This window comes from Harpia harpyja, chromosome 6 (assembly GCF_026419915.1).
Source record: "Harpia harpyja isolate bHarHar1 chromosome 6, bHarHar1 primary haplotype, whole genome shotgun sequence".
NCBI lineage: Eukaryota > Metazoa > Chordata > Aves > Accipitriformes > Accipitridae > Harpia > Harpia harpyja.
Genome location: NC_068945.1, coordinates 9,124,327 through 9,148,799, shown reverse-complemented (window position 1 = coordinate 9,148,799; position 24,473 = coordinate 9,124,327). Strand labels below are relative to the sequence as shown.

Here is a 24,473-nt window from a genome sequence, read left to right as displayed (position 1 = left end):
ACAACACGTGATGTTACCTTGTATTTGCTCTAGTAAGTGCTGAGAACACTATAGAAGAACTGATTATAAGAAATAACCATGGATTGACAAATGAGTTGATTCAGTTTAAATTAAACATGAGGCTAAGCAAGAATAGGTGTTACTGAAGTCAACTGGTCTGAAGGGTTCAAGTAAATTAACAAACAGGTGAAGCTTGAAACTATCTTAGAATCAAAAGTGCAAAACTATCTGAACTCATATCTCAAAGTGGGAGGGTGTGGAGGGGACATGTATGTAGAAAAGATCTGACTGCATCTGATCTGGCTTCAGATCTGACTGTATCAATATTGACCTCAAAAAAGAGGTAAGCTGAGGTCCTACAATGAATACAATGAAAAAAAAAAGAAAGATACAACTTGGAGATAAAAAGGATATATATATATACAGACAAGAGACCCCAAAACATTGTGACCTGCAAAAAATACTAAACCAAACAGCTACAAGGCTTTTTAGCTACATCCATAAAAAGAAACGAAGAAAGAAGTACAGTAGCTATACAGTGAGGATGCACAAGTGAAATTGCCACATGAACAATCAATGCACCTGTGCTCAGTTGGTGAAGACCAGATACATTCCATCAAATTCTAAATGTGCCAGCTATTATATTTGAACATTTGCAAGTCAGAATTTTTAAGGAATCTAGGCAAAAGGGGTATTGTGATTTTCTGCAGAGGATCTTTGGTTATATTCTAAATTCTAGTACAGAGGCTACCATCGACCCAAGGAAACAGAAATACTGGTGTGGTTTTGTGGTTTTATGAACTCTATCTTGCATTTTTTCTCATAGCACCCAGCAGAGTATGTTGAAAACAGAGACAATAGATTATGTTGCAAAAACAGGTTATAGTAAATTTCAGATTTGCTACCGTTTAGAAATATGAACAGGATTCTCCCATGGTAATTGGTGCAGTACAAGTTTTATCCAGACACTACTCTGCTTTCTCCATTCTCTAGTTTTCTAAAGCAGCCTTTATCTTGTATAGCTTCTGCTTCTACTAGGAATGCCAACATCATCACCAAATGTACACAGCCAAATGTATGATTACGTAGCCTGGATCCCTAGAAAATACCTGTCAATCCTGTGTAGCAGGTTAAAACGTAGCATGCTTTACACTGTCTATCCTTATGTTTTATGTGAATCCTACACATAGGTGCCATAGAAGGCAGGACCCTGTCTGTGGCAGCCTGTGTAGCCTGCTGTGCCCATGTCCTTTGTGTGCCTGTGTGTGTGCACGTGTGGGTGTCTCTGGAGTACACGTTTAATTTCACTGCCAGTTGAACCTGCAAACAGGAAAGCAGCGGCCACATCCATCTGGGTCTCTGGACTGGGCTCTAGCAGCTGGGCAGGAGGAATTCCCAGGCTCTGGAGCTGCTGGAGATGACAGTCACTTACAACCTCCCTTAACACAAAATTTTGGTTTTGCAGGGACTACTTATGAAAATAATCTTCATTTAACTAAGAAACATGTATAATTTACTTATGAAAACTAAAGCAATAATACATTATTTCATTTTTCAATAACGGCAATTTGCAGATTAAAGCACACTCTTTATTAAGATACTTGATCTAGCTCTAAAATGGGAGAGGTGGGACATGAGAGAATTAAAATTTCAAATGATTGACAATTTGCAAACAAAAATGAAGATCCTATTTGCTGGGCCTATACATAGTGTTTAAATGGAGATTTAACGTTACAATTCACACAGAGAAGAGATTCCATTTTCTAGAGAAAATGCTTAAACCTGATGCTTATAGTCAGCAGAGCTAAAATTTAATTACAAAATTGATTCTGCGTAAACAACCAAACACAGCCTCACTAACATTGTCATCTTATCTGGAACCTCATGGCTGGGAAGAAGACAACGCTTTCACAAACACAGAGAACATGACAGTAAGAGCGCAAAGCAGGCAGTTACAAAGAACTTATCAGCTCCCATCATGCAGTAATAATAACTGCCTCATCCTGTTTTGTTTTGAAATGAAGTAACATCACTTGAAGAATTAATTTGTTGTAGAAAACATTCCCACAGCTATAACGATAGTGGTTATTAACACATTTTCAACATTGTCTTACGTTAATCTTAGAGATAATTATCTCTCAGGTCTTATGACCTGTTACAAAATAAAACACAATATTTTTTTTTCCCCTCAAGGGAAATTTTCCAAAATTTGTTCATAGATGTACTCCACGGCTTAAAACGGGTGTAATTCAGATGGTTACATCATATGTCTCATATTGTGCCATGGCTTGCCATCGTACACAGGAGAGAAAGACCCTGGAGCCCTTTGTCTATTTATAGACATAATTTGACCACTTCTTCATCTGTGACTTATATCTGCTATATCTAGGGAATAGTCTGGCTCCCCGTGTGCATCGTTAAGTGTACTGTTAAGATAAAATGCTGCTTTATTGATGTGGAGAGTATAGAATATGAATAAAGCTCTATACAGGAGACATGCTTTCCAAACTCACTGAAGCCTGTGGTGAACTCTTTTGGGGTAAGTGAGCCGTTGCCATCAGCATCCAATGTAACAAAAACTTTTTCAAGCTCTTCCAGGCTAAGAGGTAACTCAGGATGCAGTCTCTGGAATGACAAAACATACAGCAACTTTACCCACTACTACAGAATGAAAGGAAGACTAGATCCTACAGAACATCCTAATACAGAAGGATAGGTCCTTTTGTTTACCAGAGTGAAAATTCAAATACATCACAGAGTAAAACAACATCAGCTGAGGGAGATTTGCTTTTCTGACCTCATTATTTGCCTTCATGAATCCTTTACGACAAAGCAGTGAGAACAATCTCCTTGTGACACAGATTCCAATCACACAGGGAAAAGGTATAACTTGAGGTGGAGTCTCAGCATCCTGGTGAAATGGCCTGATTATATTGGTGAAATGCCTTATCATGCAGCTGGACAAACTTAGCAGCAGAATGCTAGTTCCTTCCACGTCTTGAGATCAAGCAAGAGACTCTCTAAACAAGACCATTATAAGAGGGTATACTGCCCTAATTAAAGCTGCTTTAAAATGTGTAAGTAAATAAATAAATAAAACAAAGCTAAGAAGGCTGCATGGTCCAAGGAGCAAACCTGCTGCTCCTGTAATGAGTTAAATGTAGTTCATGACTGTCTACTTCTGAAATGCAGTATGCTTACACCAAAAAAGACAAAACTTCATGAAACCAGCTCCACAAAATCACTTATTTTTTCCTGAGAATCTAAAGACAGGCATAAAAGAAAAAAAAAAAATTTCTTTAAATCTGGCCCTGATGGTTTTACTGTAATTCTTTTACTCTGCTAAATAAAAAGATGGAGGTCAAATAGCTAAGAGCAAGATCTGAGCCCAATTCTGCCACACACATTAAACCAAAACATTTCGCAACACTAATTCTCGTTATTCATGATAACCTCAAGGCCCAAAGTGCAAAGCTGTGGTTTCACGTCTCAGGTGGAATTTGCTTTCTTGCAATATCAGAAAACCTCTTGTTTGTTTGAAAGTTGAGCACATTTGATATTTTGAAATGGAATGAAAAATTCCAAACAACCAGTATTAACATAATCTCAAAATAAACAATATGATATCATCAGGGAGGACTAAACCTTTAATATAATTACTGTATTATAGACACATCAGAAAACTTTGTTCACAAGATCTGTTCCACTGAAGTTAATTGGATTTTAGATACTCGGTGTTTTTTAGATACTCAGCACTCCCTGTTGAAAATCACGCCTCATATCACATGACTAAAGATTAAAAAGCTTAACGTTAGCATCTTGTATTTGAAGCAATGGTTCATTAATGGTAAGTAGTACTGAACTAACAGCAGGACGCAAAAGTGATCAACGCTTGGTACCTTTTAAGGAAAAAAACTGATTTACTTTATTGATTTATATCCTTGCTACAGGGAGTGAACATCGTGAAAAGTGCAAAGTCAACTATACTGATTTCAAACTCACATTCGCAAAACAGGGATTCTAGTTAACTAGTCATTCTAATCAAGCATAATGAATAACTGTAAGAGTATGCGTCTCAGGTACAGTTGTTCAGTATAACACACCATTATTTCGTATATTAATAAAATAATGGGTACCAAATCCATTAGAAAACACTGCAGATTACTGTCACTGGTGTCCACATAAATCTCTATTAATCCACTACTGAATTACAAGGGAGATGGGACAATGAGAAAGCTATCACTGGCTTCAAAGAATCAGGGTTTCTGAATCACTGGAATTAATGTAAAAGACTTCCGTTCATAATTTTTATTCACTGTCACTAAATTACTGTAAAGTCAAATGGAGGAGATGGGTCTCACGCCAGTTTTTTTGTCAATGGAACTGCACTGATTTCAGCTGAATTACTCTTGATTTCCTACAGTGTTGAGTGGAATAAGGATAATCCAGTATCTTCAAAAGGTCTGTATTTGTAATATAAAGAAACATCTCAAGTGTTCTGAGCACCCTTATTTCTGTATTTAAATAGACACTTAGATACATACTGACATTGTCAAATATGGTAAACAAATACTCATGGTGAAATAGAAGAAATGTACTTTATCTGTTCTTTGCAACCCTTTTGCTACTGCATTTTTTGCAACATTTGTTTTAGAACCTGAAGTATAAATTTATCAGCACTCTAAGCATAAAACCTAGAATAAAAGAGAAATAAATGTTTTTACGTTCCTTGCAAAAACAGATATTAAAACCTTTTATATACACATACATACATATACATATATGGGTCTTCCACTAGGTGAAAATATATGGCATTCACTTTTTGGAAAGACAATAAAATTATAATCCATGAAATTCTCTATGGGTCTGGATTTACCAAAATTACCACTAACAACATATTTGTTTGCATTCAGTTACTTCAATGAGATAATGTATATTGGTAAAGCCTGCAGCAGAGCAAGCATCTGCACTCCCATCTTTTTTCCACTTCGCAGAATTAGCACGGGTCATCACAACACTCACCAACACACAACTGTGCAGAAAGTTCTTGAGTTAGTAACCTGAGCAGTTTACTATGAGGTTTTTGCTTTTCCAATGTAGGTAGTTAAGTGTTTCGCTTGCATTTTCCTATGTACAGACATATCTTTGTTTCTGAGAATATGGAAGGTTTCTAAATTTTGTATTAGATGCCTCCGTTGGTAGTTTGCACTGAATTTATTTTGCTACCGCTTCCCAATTCTATTTCTTCCATAATTACTGAAGTTCAAATGGATTAACACAATGAAATTATGCTTTGCACGTCAAGCATGAGTACATTCCCGTTTTCTGCCACATACTGGTTCAAATCATCTTATCATTTCTGCAATATGCACCCAATCCCATTTTCAAAAGATTTTGTTATACAGCTGCTTTTTTTCCATCAACATTTTCAGCAGATCTGATTTTGGCTCCTCAAACAATTGAAGAACAATTTGGTAAGATTATTGTGAACACTGAATAATGCTAAAATACTGTTCCTCTATACTTCCTACATATATATGTGATCCAGCTGAGAGTTCACCATTGTCTGGCAGGTGAAACCAGACTGAAAGACTTTATTTATATAACTCTGCTGAAAAAACAGAAAGATAAAATTGGTGGACTGAATACACTCATGATACTGTGGCAAATTGCAAAGTAATGAATTTACTGTTGTTTCAAATCTCTCAACGAGAACGGAATTAAATTCCTGGGGCACTTTTTTAAACTTCACTTATTTTGATTTTCCACTTTTTTGTTTCTTTGTCTGGAAAACAAATGCAAGCATTATGTAAGACTTCAAAGAAAGTATTTCAAAATCCTACATATCTCTTTAAAGTTATCAGGAGGGTGTTACAATTTTTAACTCTAAATTAATCCGTCTCAACTCATTAAGGGTGTTAGGAGCTTCTCTCATTGTGCATTTCACACAGCCAATTTTGTTTTACCTGCATGTCTTGACGAGTGATGAAGCCTTTGCCTTCCAGATCACAAATCTGAAAGAACTCACGTGCTTTTCCCAACACAGTTAGTCCTGGGTCTTGTTCTCCAGTCCTACTCCTCTCTGCCTCTCCTGGTGGCACAGGACTGGCACAGTCTCCTTGTATTCTGTCCATTGTCACAATCTCAGCACAGGAATATTTTGGGATGCTGCTATCCCATTTACTCATAAATTCTGATCTGAAACCTGTGCATGGAAGGTAAGGAAAAGAGCAAATCAGACCCTCTTAATGATGCTTTCCACAATCTCTTAGCAACCATCTCTTTAATTAGGCACTAAAGCTTAGAAGAAGAAAAAGGTTTTTGAAAATGCCTACCCTTGATGGGCTGCACTAAAGACGCTGCAAATGGGACGATGAACAAGGAGCAGGGAGTCTGAGAGAAGAAGACAAAACTAGCTCTGAAAAGGAATCTCAAAGCAAAATCAGCCAGTTTAACAAGAAATACAGACAATCAATTAACGTGAAGAAGAAAACACAAGAAATACGGGTAAAGGAAAATATAATTTAAAGTCACTACAAGTATTCAACTGGTATCCTTTTGACTGATCATCTGTATTGGTTTTGTGTGGCAAGGTTTTGGTAGCGGGTGGGGTTACAGGGGTGGCTTCTGTAAGAAGCTGCTGGAAGCTTCCCCTGTGTTCGACAGAGCCCATACCAGCCGGCTCTAGACAGACCCGCCGCCGGCCAAGGCCGAGCCAATCAGCGATAGTGGTAACGCCTCTGTGATAACATTTTTAAGAAGGAAAAAAAGTTGGGACGGCGGTATTCGGCAGCCGGAGAGAGGAGTGAGAACATGTAAGAGAAACAACCCTGCGGACACCAAGGTCAGTGAAGAAGGAGGGGGAGGAGATGCTCCAGGCGCCGGAGCAGAGATTCCCCTGCAGCCCGTGGTGAAGACCATGGTGAGGCAGGCTGTCCCCCTGCAGTCCATGGAGGTCCATGGTGGAGCAGATATCCACCTGCAGCCCGTGGAGGACCCCACGCCGGAGCAGGTGGGTTCCCGAAGGAGGCTGTGACCCCGTGGGAACCCCGCGCTGGAGCAGGCTCCTGGCAGGACCTGCGGATCTGTGGAGAGAGGAGCCCACGGAGCAGGTTTTCTGGCAGGACTTGTGACCCCGTGGGGGGCTCACGCTGGAGCAGTCTGTGCCTGAAGGACTGCACACCGTGGAAAGGACCCATGCTGGAGCAGTTCGTGAAGAACTGCAGCCCGTGGGAAGGACCCACGTTGGAGAAGTTCGTGGAGGACTGTCTCCCGTGGGTGGGACCCCACGCTGGAGCAGGGGAAGAGTGTGATGAGTCCTCCCCCTGAGGAGGATGAAGCGGCAGAAAATAACGTGTGATGAACTGACCGTAAACCCCATCCCCGTCCCCCTGTGCCGCTGGGGGGGTGGTAGAGAATCCGGGAGTGAAGTTGTGCCCGGGAAGAAGGGAGGGGTGGAGGGAAGGTGTTCTGAGATTTGGTTTTATTTCTCATTACCCTACTCCGGTTGATTTGTAATAAATCAAGTTAATTTTTCCCCAAACTGAGTCTGTTTTGCCCGTGACGGTAATTGGTGAGTGATCTCTCCTATCCTTATCTCGACCCACAAGCTCTTTGTTCTATTTTCTCTCCCCTGTCCAGTTGAGAAGGAAGGGGAGTGATAGAACAGCTCTGGTGGGCACCTGGCATCCAGCCAGGGTTAACCCATCACATCATCTTAACACCACATATTACAATTTGCATCCAGTGCTTTGGAATACAGTTCATATGATGGCTATAGAATGGAAGGTAATTGATGACTGATGGAACATGATGGATCATGGTGTTTAAATCAATTAAGTAAAATTAAGAGAAGATAACTGATTATGGAATTCTGAAACATTTCCTTAGATTAATCCTTATTACTTAGGGCTTTGACTTTCACCTGTGAAGGAGAACTAATTGCTAGTGAACTTGGTGGGAAGACTTCGTAAGTTAATCACATTCTAAAGAGCCTCTGTGAAAATTTGCATTATAGCCCCTGCATGAAAATATTTGTATATATTCATGTTTGGGTATAATTTGATCTTAAATCCATTCTAGGAGGTCAGATGTAAATAGTTTTCCCTCTCCAAACGTGTACAATTGTGCAACACACAGCTATCAATACAAAAGGAGCAGGCTTTCCCAAAAGCCTATGGGCTCAAAGGCACTATTGACTAATCATGGGTTATCATGCCTCACCTGATGTTTGTAAGACTCCCTGTATGATCTTAAGTCATTATCATGTGGGTAAACCAAGTAGAGAAACAGTCTATTTCACTGAGGTACTGTGTATTTGTGACAGGCTAAGAACATGTGTAGAGTTACCAGGGCTCAGATGACATGCAACAACTTGACTTTGTATCTGTTTTTCTAAATAGGCCTACCTGAAGTAGCCACAGATTTGTCTGATAGTTTTTAACAGAGTGAAGTACTTTGAGAGGCATTTGACTATTATAAAGGAACATGGCCAGATTCTGATCCAGCATGACCGGCACAATCTGGAACAACTCCAACAGAGGCCAGCGAGAGTTATTTCAATCTGAAATGTATGTTGTCTTCAGAGTACAAGCTTTGGCATTGCATGGATGTGAAGGTAGAATCCAAGGAAACAAAAACTTTAGCTCGTCTACTCAAGTTCTTAAGGAGAAAAGGCTCTGGTCACATAGACATTGTAACTCAGCCAGAGTCTGCTTTATTCTATGCTTAAGTTCAAACCTGGCAGTGCTTTATACCTCTTAAATCACAGCATCTTTCAAGAACTTCTTAGATGTACAGTTTGTCACACTTGCAGCTTGCAGTAGCTTTCCATGACAAAGTGGTTTATTTCTCTAGTAGCTATGGGCCAGCCTGTTGAACTTCCCATGTTGCATGTAAGTATAAAAGCACTGTAAACAGGCCATTGACTTCAAACCAAACTAGGACTTTGATGAGCAAATCACCCAGCCCCTCTCTGAAACCATGTGGCAAAAATCTGCAAACATAGGTAAATTTTCCTCTCTCTCCCTCGCTCTCTCTCCCAACTGCGATCATCCCAGGACTGTTGTTCAAATAGTCTCCAAAGCTGAAATAATTTTGGCTTAATGACCAAAGAACTTAGCTGTCAAAATCCTTCCTAAAGCAGAGTTACAAGCAGCAGCAGAAAAAACATTCTGAGAGAAGGCAAAGGATGGCTACACCCAATACCATCCCACTTTAGGAAACTCCTTCTCAGAACGGGTCTTACTTCAGTTTTAACATGTGGCAGTCAAGGGTGCTTTATAAACCCTGAGAGCAGCTATTTGAACCGAGCCGCTGCCCCTCCGCCAGCACACAGCATGCAGGCACCGGCACCCCTCGCTGCCCGCTGCGGCGGGTAAGCCCCTCTGCTGGGGCTCACTGCGCTCCGCACCCCAAAAGGCACCGAAGCCTGCCGGAGCACCCATGCCAGCAGCCAAGCAGGCCCTGGAAAATGAACAAGGCTAGGAAATGCTGTCACAGGGAATATAGGTCAGACGTAACAAGGGGCATTTGGCTATGACAGCTGCCTGAACAGCTATAGTCTTTCTCTTAGGAGGAATATTTCTAGCTCAGAAAGTCTGACCAAGCATCAGTAGCTGGGAAGATACACGAAGGAAAAGATCACTCCATAACTGCCCTGTTCCTTAATCACTTTCCTGAGGTTTCCAATATTAGACAGTCTCAAAAACAGTGTATGAGCTAGATGAATCTTTGCCCTGACTCTATATAGCCACCTGCAAGTGGATCAGATGGAAATGCCACTGCAAGCCACATTCAGACTACAGTGGTATAATAGTTTGGGTGAGATTCTCCTTTCATACTGCTTTTACACACCTAAATTTCACTTACTTCCATACAGCTTGTTCTTGACTGACACCAGTGTATGAGGTAATCAAAATCAGGCCATCAGTTTCAACTTTGCTGTGACAGTAACTTAAAAGCAGGTTTAAGAATACCAAAAATCAGTGGGACAAGTGCAGCCTGAAGATGGTCTTGACAAGATCTGACCCAGACTCTGACCCAGACTCCTAGTGTATTGGATATAATAGATTCTTTTTTCTTTTTCACTTCTCAACAATTTCTCAAAAGCCCACAGCTGCAGGAACAGGCCAAGCTAATCACGATAGTAAGTGCTGCTAGAGCCTGTGGTCTCTGCACAGTTCATTAGCCTTCCTTAAGAAAAAGAAAAAAGAAAAACTGTGCAAGCAATAGATAGCCAATTGCATGGGAAAGAACAGAAATATGAAAACAGATTAAAAACGGTGGAGCAAAAAGGCACTATATGCAGTTTGATAAAGCTGTTTACATTTAGCAAACAGTACAGATACAATTCAGAAAACGTCACCATGCTTTCTTTCTAAATACTTCCATACCACACAATGAAGTCATGTGTGCATCACAGGAGCCTCACCTTCCTACAAGTTGCCCCACCTTTCATACACATCATAAAAACCTGCTACACAGCAAGCATCTTGAATACAGCAGAAAATTAAATTAGAGCATACACTAGAATTCTTAATTCTTATGGCAGCTTCCAAAGCTGGTACAGTTCATCATAATTCCTAGAGTGTCCTGACACTTTGCAACTGCTGGTAATAACGCGAAAGATTAGAACTGCAATTTACGCCACGTTACTGGATCAGCAACGTAATTATTCCAAGGCTAGTTTTAAATAACATAGGCAGTTCCATTCACTCATCCATCTCCTTCAGAAACCAAATGGCTTACAAATGCAAAAGACTACTCTATTCTATCAAGACCTTTGATTTCCATTCTTTTAGCTACAAACACTTCACTATGCAAAATAGGTCGTATCATGAGCCAATGCAAACAAGCATAGCTCCAAATAATACTAAACAAGGATGTGGCTTTATGAGGTTTTACAGATGATTAATCACGAGGTATTTTTGGACCGGTCTGCAAAAGGCAGGTCACTGTTAGTATTTCAAATGACATTGTCATCATGATTTTCCAGTCAGGTGTACTGTAAATCACCAAATTCTAGAGATGCAGAGCACTGTTTATGCACAGATTTCATAAGTTGTGCCTTGTGACAACCCCATTCTCCCTAATTGTGGTAGTTAAAAACTTACAGAGCTGTTTTACCTGCATTCATGTCTCCAAGTTTCTAGTTTTCAGTAAAATATTTTTTTTTAGCATCTGTCTATAGGTACAAACTTTCTGCAGCACAATTCAAAACATGAATCATCAGCAGAAAAATGTAGTAAGCTTACTTACTACTGAGGTCACCATGGATTTATACAAAATACTCTCATAAGAGATAGCATTTATGTTTTACAAACGCTGGCAAATAAAAATTAGATTGCATACTTTTGCTACAAGAAATACATTTTCCTACAACCAAATTATCATTATTAAAATAACCTGCAGCTGTTCTGTAGTATGCCTGACACATGAACAGGGACCTCTTCAGAACTTACTTGGTGTCAGAGTTAGTTAATTACGCTGAAAAGGTTCTAAAGCTGCTAAAATATACCACCACAATTATTTTAAGTTGGCACAAGCCTGGTGGAAGAAGTCATTCTGTTCCCCATTACTGTGCCCTGCCCTTGGACAAGTGTTCATCCAATTAGACAGTGAACCCTGTTGTAGAATCCTTTCCATTTGATCTGGACAGTTATAGTTTATTTAGATCAATTAAGGCCAAGTGGCCCACCATGGAAACACGTCAAAGAAAAATCAAGAATCAAAAAAAGCAGCACCTATAGAGAAGGACAAAAGAATGGGACTGCTAAGATGAAAGAGAGCACAATAACCATCTTCGAGTACGTGCAAGTTTGCTAGAAACAGGACTGGAGAAAAATACTCCCTACACATGTAACGCAATACACAAGAAGCAACGCTCTTGTGCTGCAACATGGCAGACAAGCTAGATGTGAAATACCATCCAATGATAAAGAAAGTAGAGCACCGAACCACTGACTGCAAAGGTAGCGCAACTGCCATCATGGAAGAACAGACCAAACAAATCCGCAAATAATGGCATAGGGTATCATTCCTTGAAACAGATGAATAGATCAGTGGACCTCAATGTTACTTTCAGACATTTTGTAAAGACTTTATGACCGTTCAAGGTAAAACTTCAGGTCTTACTCTTAAAACAACTAGGAGAGACACAAAGTTGTGCATCCCCCCCAAAAATGCATATTTTTTTCCTCTACTATGACTAAGACAATTACCCTGTAAGTCCTCATGGAAGCATTGTAAAGCCTGACCTAAGCATATGAACACCTGGACTGAACTAGGTGAAAAATGGGACCTTCATTCCTCCAATTTTGACTTTTCAAGTACAAACACGCAAGTCTCGTGCTTTTGCTTCAGAAAGGCATTGAAATTTGTCATAAAAGCCTCTTCTCTTCCACACAGCCTGAATTCACTGGCTAGGTAACATCTCTCATGATGCACGCGATCTCTCATGATTCCTCATCTTAGGAGCTAGTGCACCACAGGGTGGGTGCGGAGAGCTTAACCGTGGAGGGATGGATCCAAGGCAGGCTGGAGTTCCTATGAGGGACTACAACAGGATAGCCTGAAAGGCACGTGTCATGAAAATAATTTCGGGGGAGCAGCAAAGGCAGACAACAAGGAATCCTGCACCCACTGGCCTAAAAAAGGAAAACTTTGAATTATGTAGAAATTCCTTTCCTGTGAGTAAATTTGTGGGGGAGAACCAAATTCTGTTTACAATCAGTCTTAATAGAAACTCTCCAACCAGCCCTGACTGTAGCTTTTAAAGATGAAGGGAACCATTAGGATCATCTACTTTGATATTCTGCATAATGAAAGCTCAAAGCCTCATTTATACCACAACAAATTTTTAGATCTCCATAAAATTACCCCCAATTTATTTCAAGGTAAGGGAGATGAGCAGAATCAAGGAGGGAAAAGACCTGGGAGAAGATGTTGTTGGTTATACATACATCGTAACCATATAAATGAAACTCCTCATTTTCGGAAGATGACTAGCTAAGAAAAAAAACATACCTAAAACTAAAGAAGGAAAAAAAAACCAGGTCATGTATCAGAAGCACAGTCTCCACAATATTAACTGGGAAACAGGAGAAAAACAGAAAAGATGTTTGAAGTGACAGCATTAACGATTCCAAAACAGGCTACCAAAGACTTTGGAGAGGCACCGCTCACTCCCTACTTGGCATTTGTCCCTAGATGAATCCACAAATCCAGATGTTGGAAAAAACCCCTAAACTATGTCACTTCTGTGCACAATGATGCAGGATCCCAACTCTCTGACTGGTGATCATGTCCTCACTGACCTTTTCTATTTTTAACATCTCCATCCAAGCAAGTAATTTTCACTGGGTTTGTAAGAAAATTTGCCTCTCCCGAAGGCTAGCTTTCCACACAGAAGAAGAAAGTCGCCTGCCTGGCTTCTTGCTGGCCTCTATGGAAGCAGTACACAAAACTATCCATGTGTTAAAATTCAGATGTCTAAAGGTAACAGAGGTAAGCAAAGGAAGCAGGCAGATTCATTTACTCCCCATCCTGCCCCTTCAATATGGAAACATTAATGAAAGACAACTAAGATGCAGGCAACAATAATGACAGAACCTCTCACTTTCCTTCCAGCACTAACTTCTCTGATTTTGGCTAAATATCAGCAGCTCTTAGGGATCCATACTGAAAAGGCAGGGTGAAGTTAAATGAACCCGCTTAGTGCTGCTAGGCTCCTGGAGGAATAAAGCTACTCTAAGTAGTTAGGATTTGAGTGGAAATGCATCTTTTCCTCCTGCTTCATTGCTTTGGATGCTTCCTTTTTAAGGTATCTAAGAGATGAAAAGCTAAGAACTGTCTCGAAATGCAGATTTCTTGTAAAAGGACGCTGAATTTAGGGGCAACAATCATCATGGAAATCACTGTTGCAGAATAATCACAGGATCATCAGAGCTGTCAGAGCACCCTGCCTGCAGCCTCTGCATGCTTCAAGGACCTACACTCTCCTTCTCCCCCTCCACCTGCTCTTCCTGTCTTCTTCAAGGACACCATTCTCCAAGAAGACCTGTTCTCCCTCTCTCTTGTTCCTTGCCTGCCTGCTGGTTGCTAGAACCTTCAGCCTTCAAGAAACTGTTAACCTACCGAACACCTGAGCAGAATGGTGGTGGAAGTGTGTATTGTGTATCCGAGTGCATGTTTTCCCCGCAAATTCTGTCTCTCTAACCTATCAATAAATCCTTACTGCATACAAATACAATTTGGCCAGTTATGTATTTTGGACAACAACTCTGGCTAACGGTTGTGGCTGCAGCATTAGTTTTTATAAATGTTTTCATGCAAACAGTAGTGACGTTAGCAGTTACAGAACTTGTATCAGAACTATTATAGAACTATACAGCGCTATTTTACCATTATATTGACTTCTTTCCAAAACATAAAATGTTAGTTCAGAGAAGTAAAACCTATTGTTAAGAAGGAGCACCTTACAAGATATGCAACACCTTCCAAGCATGGTGAAGTCAAAACCGAGCTGACTCCATCTGACAAAATGATTTATTGCGTTGCATTGTCCCCAGCACTGAAATTAAAAGCAAATAACTATATTAAAAACAGCATTATATTAGTAAATGCTGTAACCTGTAACATGATGTTCTAGCAGGAGGTATTACTAATTCATATGAGCTGTTCTATTTGTTGACAAATTATTTGCATTGGAAACAGACAACGTCGCCCCTGAAGTAAAGGCCCGGAAAAAGTTTAAGTAAAGCAGTATAGGTTACTTTTAATTGTCTTATCTTTCAGGTTTTCCTAATGACTCACTGCTAAATGGAGCTACTTTCAGCTGGTGAAATCTGGTTGACAAGATCTTTAAAGTACACCATTTTCACAAAAAAAAAAAAAACCCAACCAAACAACTTGAAATACTCTGCCTCCTCCAAAAGTCCTTGCTAAAAATGTCACTTTGTGGGGGAAAAATAAAATCAAAACCTTTTATCTGCCTGAAAAGCAACAAAAATTTGGCTTGAAACCTGAAATATACTCTCTATTTCTCGTTTGTCAAGGAACGTTACAGCTTTAACCTGAATTAAAGGATTTTGAGATACAAACTAAATATTCTCTTCAAATAAAAATTCATTTTTAATGGAAAAAATGTTAGTGGAAAATTCCAGTCTACCATGCTACCGACCTCAGGGGACCCAAGCTAACGCAAATTGCACTAAAAGACGCGAGAGGCATGTTCCAAGTGTCTTCTTAGTTATTTGGCACTTGGTTTGCAGTTGGGTTTTCAAGAATTCTTGTTTTCAAAATTTTCAGAATTTCTAAAACTATAAACTTGCTCTTGGAAACCACCTTCACCTGAGTCAGTGGGACAGTTTGTATGGGTCAAGACCATGTGAGTGAGGCACGGGAATATTTAATTTGCTAGTCCACTGTTTTTCCATTGCAAGAAGTAATGGTAAAATATGATACAAGAAGTGCCATATTTTCCTATATGCAGTACAAGATATGCTTCATGCTATCTCTTCTGCATGGCTCACTTCCAAGGTCTGGGAAACACATATAAACAAATCCACTAATCTATATTTGATTAGTAGGCTTGGTGTACCTCATCCTGTTTAGTTCTACAAAAAACGCTAGCAGCACAAAGAATTGAAAACGCATCATTACAGATTCTCAACTGGATTTTAATTCACCAGTGCTTTCAAGTGGAAATACAACTTCCACATTCTCTGTGAGGCAACTAGTCAAAAAGTTATTCTTGCAGTTGTGCAGGATCCCCGCCTCCATTTATGCTGCTCTCTAAGGAACGAACCTCCCCAGCAAGGCCCTTCACCTTTCTTGACACCCCCTCTGTGAGGCTAAGGGGTAAGATGAGTCATGTGAGGAAAAAGGGGCTATTGCATGATACTGCAGATAGGGAGAATATCTTCTGGCGCGGCTCTTTGGAGGTCACAGGCTCTTCAAAGGGGCACGTGCCCTGACCACAGCTCAGCAACGTGGTGACTTCCCACCGTGCAACAGGTATGGCTGCTTCATTGTTTCTGTCTAGCAAAAATAAGGTATCAGAGCAAGGGGCAGTCTGGGACACAGCAGAACAAATGCGTGATACACAGGCACAGCAGAAGGAGAGCATGAGAAGAAGTCAAATTAGACTGAGACGTGAAACACAATAAATCCAAGAGGGACTAATGAGGCAGACTGGACAAGACTCCCAGTAACCTATCCCGTACCTTGTTTATCTGCCCCCGTGGTGATTCAGCTTACTACATGTGGGGAAGAACTACCCCAGAAAAGGGCAGTGGTGCCTAGTGATGCAGGCAAATATTTATCATGGATTTTTTTTTTCTCTTAGGATAAAAAATAAATCAGATTTAGACTGAAAACTCTAGGCCTGACCTGGTTAGATCTTTGTCTGGAGAGAACTCCAAAGTCTTTTAACTGAGTTTCGGTCGGTTTCTTGACACAGGCATCCTGGTGCTTCTGCACGGGTAAGTCATGGACAGTGGAATCAATTATGTTTTTACATCAGGTTTAACTTAAACTGATTAAATCTGCATTTTTAACAACAGAAATAAAACCCTAAAGATGTATTACTCCCTCCTTACACGTAGAACTGTACATCCATATATATACTTGTACTGCAAATTAGCAAATGAGAGAGAGGGAATCTGGGCAGACCACTATATTCTTTACTCCTCCATATGGCCACCATTTACCCATCTACAAAATCATGACAGTATATAATTTGTCAGTGAACAGAAACAGCAAGAAAAGAGAGAGCTCTGTTAGAAGCAGCACGTGCATCCTGTGGGCTGAAGAAACCAGACAAAAAGCTTGCAGAGTAATGCTCTTTAGTGCATTAATTTCTGCTACTTTCTTTACAGTTGTCTTCTAGTCCACCACAAGATAGGAGGAAAAGGAGGAAGCGGTGTCTCACACAGAACCAAATATACCTCCTTCATTTCAGCAGCGGTGAAGTCTCCAAGAGCTGGCAGACCAGGAGACTGTAAACTATTATCGCCCTGCTACTTAATCCATTCACAGTCATACATCTGCTCTTTGTACTTGAAATAGACTTTTGATTTCTTGATGTCAAGAAAGATGAGAATTTAGTATAGAGAAGATTGACATTTAGTTTTCACTCTTTTGGGTGTAACAGTTACCTTTTGAGTTGTACAATACTGAAGTCCCCAATGATAAATTTGGGGACCAGATATCCGAGGCCTTAGGACATCCCACAGACAACCAATAAACTTTTACCTGTGCATCAGAATAATTCATATATGCCATCTAAAAAGAACAGTGAAGCTGATCTGGAAACTGTTGTTGAAAACCACAAAGTTGCAACTAAGAAAACAGAAGAGTATGTTAGAATAGTCAGTGTTCCAGAGGCATTTCACCATTCTCCCAATTGCAACACTACCCAGGTTTCATTACATGCAGTCATAATCTGTTCTACTGGTCTATATTAAGAAATCTATTATCCTGGTAGCAGTTTCTTTTATAGCTGTCATTTACAGTCACCATAAGCGTTCAGTATCAAGAAAGACAGAAAGCTAAATCGGATACCACACCAGTGCTACGGCAGTGTAAGACTGACACCAAACTACTGTAGGCGAACACAAGAATAATTTTTACAGCCATCAGTAGCAGCGCTGCCTTCATCCTCACGAAGTACTTGGTGGGCCTGTTCCTGCCCTGAAGGCTGTCCCCAGCCACAAACTCCGTTAGCTTTTGCACCTGCAGGGACGCCTACGCCCAGAGCCAACTGGGCAGCTCCCCAGGTAACTGGGACATAACGCCGTTTCTCTGTGACACTGTCTATCGGCTTCGGCATGAAGCGACACGAGGAAGGCAGAAGGGCAAACACAAAGGCTGCGTGGGGGTCAACAGCGCTTTCGGACACGACCTTTACGAACTAATTATCCCCTGTGTAGGAGCCTCGACACCTCGCACTTCAGCGCGCTCGGCCGTCGTGCTGCACGCAGCCTCCTCGCCCCGCTCCACGGAGGAAGAGAACACGGCAGAGCGGCCTGAAGCACCTGTCCGCCGCTCTAGTCCCGCTGCTGCCGGGGCTAACCACAGGGCCCCGCGGCTGCCAAGGCAGCGAGCGACCCTCACGGCGCCTTCGGGAGCGCTCCCGCGGCGCGGCAGCCCCCCGCCGCCGCCCGGGCCGACCCTCCCGAGCTGCCTCCGGCGGGGCCGGGCCGGGCCCCGCCCGCTGCCGCCGCGGCCCCCCGCCGCTCCGAGGGGCGCCGGCGAGGGGACGCGCAAGGGCCGTCCCCTGCCGGCTGCCCTGAAGCCACTAAGCGCCTGCCCGGCCCCGCAGAGCCCGCCCGGGCGACGTTCTCTTGCGGACGGCCGCCGGCAGGAAGCGAAGCTTGCACCAGGCAGGAGGCGCGGCGGAAGAGCAGGGCACGGTTGAGACACCCGGGTTCGGCAGAGAAGGGCGAAGCAGCGGCCGGCGGTGCCTCTCCGCCAGGAGAACGCTCTGGCTGGGCGCGGTCCTCCCCTTATTCCTGCCCCCGACCCCTCCGGCCCACGATCCTTTCCCCCCCCACTCACCTCCCGCCGCTTCCCGCGGGCGCCCAGGCGAAGAAGGCGCGACCGGAGCCCGGCGCGGCTCTCCCGCCTGCCCGCGCCTCAGGGTGGAAGGAAGACGGCAGAAAGGCTGAGACAACTTTCTAAACTTCGTTCCGAGCACGGGTGGCACAACCGGGCGGGACGGGACGGGACGGCCCGGCCCCCTCCCTCCGTCCGTCCCTCCCTGCTGGCGGGGCCGGGCAGTCGGAGCTGGGGCGGCCCGATCGCACCGCACCTCCGGCCGGCCGGCGCGGCGGCGTTCCAGGGCGCGGGCGGGGGCTGGAACCGCGGGGCAGAAGGGCTCGCAAGGGTGCGGGAGCGCTCGCCCACGGCCAGGTCTTACGGTGGCGACCAATGAAAAAGGACCAGCTGGGATCTTCCACGCCTCGGGAGCTCAAACGGCCCCAAGTCTGGTTACACCTGCACGGAAGATGGCAACGGGAGGCAGAACGGGTTTCACATCTGATTCGGAGGTTTTGCTTAGCCCGAAGTGTAGTTTGAAAAACGTGTGAGGTATCTGCACCTGGGATCAGGTTCTCTGAGTAGCCCCCCCAGGAAGAGAAAAAAGCTCAGCACCGTAAGATCTCCCAGCTGCAGAAGAGCCCTTGGGACACGGTGCCTGAGGAAGGCTTCATCTGCCTCTTCTTGATCGGGTGATCTGGTAGCAGACACCTACTTTGACATCAGCTGCACTGGTCTGTTCTCTGGTCCTTACCCACACTCTCCACGGGTTCATCAGCTGTCCCAAGGTAAAGCTCCATGCACCCAAGGCACCCTTTCCACAGTGTACAAGCTCTCCTACTTGTCTTCCCACCCTGTCCTTCCTGAACAGCCTGTAGGCTTATCTCCTTAAAGTAAGCTGCAATACCAGAGCACTGGTAAACAGCAAATCTTGCATCTCTAAAGGGGAATGTGAGGAAGACTGCAGGTAGTTTGCAGAAGACAGGCATGTATGCCTGCGATACCTACTTAGAAAGCACTACAAGTAATAGTTCAAAACAGTTACTAAATGCTGAGTTGATGATTATATACCTGAGTTTAAGTAGGATGGCTTCTGCAAAGGGAAGTTTTACTTCACTAATTATTACAATTCTTTGACTATAGGCTTGTAAAAGTTTCCACAAGGCAAGCTTGAGTGAGTGTGGATTTACAGTACATTGAAGTGCTACTTGACAGTTACTGCTTACATCCATGCTCAGTAATAAAGTATTTGAAACTTGCTTACCGTGGCAGCTGCCTTCTATGTACTGTGGGCTAAAATAGGCACACAGGTAGTTACCATGAAATCATCAGCATGTTGAATAGCTATAATACTCTGCACATGCTGACTTGACTCAGGCTAACTTTTCTATTTAACTTTTTGCTATGTTAGTAAAATAGGGGATAAAAGATGGAATTACATTCTTTTAAAGGTATGGACAGTGTTTCCTACAAGATTCTTTCAGAGATACGAAGGCACGCTGTCAGCCACAAGGTACTAGACGTAATTTAGAAGCTCGTGGAGAAACTGAAGACAGCGTATAGAAAGTTAACTTCTTACCATGTTGAAAACTATTCTAAAGGGCTCCACAGCATTCCATAATAAAACAATTCAGGGAAGATGGGGTGAGGAACAACATAGAAATATTTCCAAGAAACATCTTGTATTCAGGATTAGCTAAGACGAGGAAAATTCTAGAACAGCAAAGAGAATTTGTCACATGCATGGGGAAAAAAGCTTGCTGAAGTAGCATTTGCAGACTTGCGGGTAACATTAACGTATTAAGGCCCCAGAGAATATGTCTTAAAACTGGGGACTGCTTAGGCACCTTGTTGTAACAAATCATTCAGTTTTCTTCCTTATTATTTACTATGATGCATTATAGACTTCCCAGTTTCTGTGAGAAAGTTTTGGGCCTGCTAAGGAATAGTAGAAGAGCTGGTCACTGAGGTTGTCTAGGTCTTGAATAGTCAGCCAATGCTGTTTTTACATGTATCTGTGAATACTTTGGAGTAGAGCCTTACAGAGCCAGCTAGAAATGGGCTATTGCTCTCTGTTTTCACTCTCTCTCATAGCAAGAAGTTATGGATTCTAGCTCTTCATTAGGAAGAACAAACAGCGGAGTAAGAAGCAAGACATACAACACTTACCAGTGTAGGACCACTACTATATTGCAGTATCCATGCAGATACATGTCAACTAGAAGATAGGCCTTAGCAGTAACTATTATAATTCACAATCTAAATTATTTAGCCTGGTATTGTTTGAAAATTTGGGTCAAATCTGCAGTTTGAATTGAACTGTCTTGTCTAGGTCTCCAAAACAAAGAAAGAAATCTTTGCTTTTACTTTTTGTGAGGAATAGTCGTGGCAGCCCTTGGATTTAATCACGTTAGCCAAAAGAAGAAACTGACTATTTATTATTTCCAACTCAGTGAGTGTCCTAAGTGGGTGTCACCTGATAGGTGAAACCTGCACCATGAGACCTATCCATTTTATGTCCTCTGCTCTAAAATGAATCTTTTTTTCTTTTCTTTTTAGCAAAATTTGGAACAATATTGGACTTGGGTCAAAGTACTCACAGACTGGAAGAGCAGCAAGAATAAGGAGCAGCTACCTATGTCTTTCAGAGGACTATCAACCACTTGCTGTAATCATCAAAGCCCAGAAGACGTACATAAGGAATGGACTACTTTGACATATAGCTAAAGGGTAAATTTTTCACACTGAAATTTGGTGGGATTGGAACATCGGATTCCTATATACTACCATGGAAATTCAGCCTCCGAGGTCTTGCAGAAACCTGTTTCAGAATAGAATATTGCTTTCAAAATTGCACTCATGTACTGCCATGATTTTTCAGCAGTTTCTGATCATATACCTTCATATGCACTCAGTTCCCTAGCCGATGACAGCAGAGACAAAGATCCTGACAAGTTTCAGCAGCCACAAGTTTGTTCTTCATGAAAAGTCAGAATAAAATCCATTTCCATATCTCCCTCCTGGAGTAAGTGGCGTGAAAAGCAGTAAACGCATATACTGTGATGTCAGAGACTATGACGCTGACTGCAAAGAGAAAAAAGAGACCAAGAATAAAGGTGCATATGCATGAATCTATTTCTTAGCACAGGCTTAAGTTACAGAGGTAAACGGAATACTTTAAAGAATTCCTCCCTTTTATATGTGTCCAAAATTGTCCTTTATGAAGTCTAGGTACACACTTGCTTGATTTTCTTCAAGGACTAAAACCAAGAGATTTTGAAAAATACCAGGGCGCAAAACATATTGTCCAGAGCTAGAATCCTTCTGACTGCTAAGTTTAAAGTAAAATGAGTTAGAAACTGGATGACAGTTTTTACCACTGGGTTATACATATGCCAGAACTACAAACAGAAACAGGTGGTAGGCAGAAGACAGCTTGCAGCTCTTAAGTCAGGAAATGCCAAATGCAGTATAAAAATAAAAACCCCACCCTTTAAATAAAACAGGCTGTATTTCAGTTTGTTTATGGTGATGTGTGTTTATTTCAGTCTGGAGAGCCATCATACTGTTGGGATGCAAGGGGTCATTTTCTTCTATGTTTAGGCTGTTAGTAACAGGCCTATTTTGGCTTTCCACACTAATGCAGCTTTTAATTGCCTATGAAATCGCATCACCCCAAGGGAACTTTATAATAACATTCAAAATCATGTTTTCCTTTTTTATGCTCAGGGATCAGAGGAAAACTTACAGAAACTGGAGTTATAAACATAGTGCAAGAAATTTACAGATTGGCAATAAAATGGAAATTGTATTAACTGACAACTAGGAAACTGGAGGTCTTCCAGCTTGACCTGCTCTAGAGTCATCTCACTTGCCAGAATAAAGGAAATACATGTTTGGCTTCATGCTCATGTCATCTGCAGCAGTGTAAGTTTGATCATGCTACACTGTAAAAAACCATGTAAGACTTTCCTAAAAATCAAGCTTTAATCATGGAATTAATCTGGCTGTCATCTGTTCCAACCCCTTGCTCACAGCAGAGTCAGCTAGAGCAGGTTGCCCGGGGCCTTGTCCAGTTGGATTTTGAAAATCTCCAAAGATGGAGACTCCACAACCTTTCTGGGCAACCTGTTCTAGTGTTTGACCATGCACACAGTAAAAACATTTTTTTCTTATGTTTAGGTAGAATTTCCTCTATTTCAATGTGTGTCCATTGCCTCTTGTCCTTTCACTTTGCAGTACTGAGGAGAGTCTAGCTTTGTCGTCTTTATTCCCCTTGATCAAGTATTTATATACATTCATAAAATTACCCCTTGAGCCTTCTCTTCTTGCGACTAAACAGTCCCAGCTCTCTCAGTCCCTCCTCAGGTGTTTCAATCCCTTAATCATTTTAGTGGCTGTTTGCTAGATTCACTCCAGTACGTCCATGTCTCATACTGAGAAACCCAGAACTGCACACAACACTCCAGATGTGGTCCAAGTGCTGAGTAGAGGGGAAGGATCACCTTCCTCAAACCTGCCAGAAACACTCCTCCTGATTGCAAGTCACCTTGCAATGACACTGGCCAGCTCCCTCACTTCTCAGGGAGGCATCCCATCAGGTTCTATAGACTTAGAATCGTAGAATATCTCGAGTTGGAAGGGACCCAGAAGGATCATCAACTCCCTGCTCCTCGCAGGACTACCTAAAACTAAACCGTACGACTAAGAGCGTCGCCCAGACGCTCCTTGAACTCTGACAGGCTTGGTGCCATGACCACTTCCCTGGGGAGCCTATTCCAGTGACCAACCACCCTCTCAGTGAAGAACCTTTTCCTAATGTCCAAGCTGAACTTCCCCTGATGCAGCTGCATTCCATTTTCTCGTGTCCTGTCGCTGGTCAGCAGAGAGAGGAGATCGGCACCAGGATTACCCTGTCCCAGGTGGAGAAGCCGGCACTTGCTCTTGTTAAATTTCATACGGTTGGTGATTGCCCAGCTCTCTAGTCTACCCAGATCTCTCTGTAAGGCCCCTCTACCCTCGAGGGAGTCCATAGCTCCTTCTAGTTTAGTATCGTTGGCAAACTTACTTAATGTACATTCAATTCCTGCGTCCAGATCGTTTATAAAAACATTAGAGAGCACTGGCCCTAAAACTGAGCCCTGGGGAACCCCACTGGTGACTGTTCGCCAGCCTGATGTAACCCCATTTACTATAACCCTTTGAGCCCGACCCATCAGCCAATTGCTCACCCAACGTGTGATGGACTTGTCTAGCTGTGTGCTGGACAGTTTGTCCAGAAGGATACTGTGAGAGACAGTATCGAAAGCTTTGCTAAAATCCAAACCCGCCACATCTCCTGGCTTCCCTTGGTCAACTAGGTGGGTGACCTTGTCATAAAAGGAAATTAAACTTATTAAGCAGGACTTTCCCCTTGTAAACCCATACTGGCTATGACCAATGCCTGTGTTGTCTCTCAAGTGTTTTCCAGTAACTCCCAGAATAACCTTCTCCATAATTTTACCAGGCAATGAAGTGAGACTGACAGGCCTGTAATTACCAGGGTCTTCCTTCTTGCCCTTTTTGAAAATTAGGACAACATTTGCCAGCTTCCAGTTGACTGGGATCTCTCCAGACTCCCAGGACCATTGAAAAGTAATGGAGAGAGGTCCCGCGATGACACCGGCCAGCTCTTTCAGTACCCTGGGACGAATCCCATCAGGCCCCATAGATTTATGCGCATCCAGCTGGAGCCGCAAGTCTTGAACAAGTTCAGGGTCGGCTGGGAGTTTATCATCCCCCCAGTCACTGTCTTCCATCACAGGGCTCCGGGGGTCCCATGACCCATCATCAGTGTTAAAGACAGAGGCAAAGGCGGCATTAAATGTCTCTGCTTTGTCTATGTCCCTATTTGTGAGGTGACTGACTCCGTCAAGCAATGGACCAATGTTGTC

The 24,473-nt window shown here is 42.5% G+C and overlaps 1 protein-coding gene across 1 annotated transcript in view; it reads right to left on the bottom strand.

Annotated features, from left to right (window-relative positions):
- CRACR2A (calcium release activated channel regulator 2A) overlaps window positions 1-18,702 on the bottom strand; it is a 72,330-nt gene extending 53,628 nt beyond the window's left edge. Inside the window, exons 1-3 of the mRNA XM_052790423.1 lie at window positions 18,562-18,702; window positions 5,967-6,205; window positions 2,514-2,625 (exon numbers count right to left, since the gene is read on the bottom strand). Of these exons, the coding sequence (XP_052646383.1) occupies window positions 2,514-2,625; window positions 5,967-6,188 (334 nt within the window). The 5' untranslated portion in view covers window positions 6,189-6,205; window positions 18,562-18,702. The remainder of the gene's footprint in view (window positions 1-2,513; window positions 2,626-5,966; window positions 6,206-18,561) is intronic.
- Between the last annotated feature and the right edge of the window lie 5,771 nt (window positions 18,703-24,473).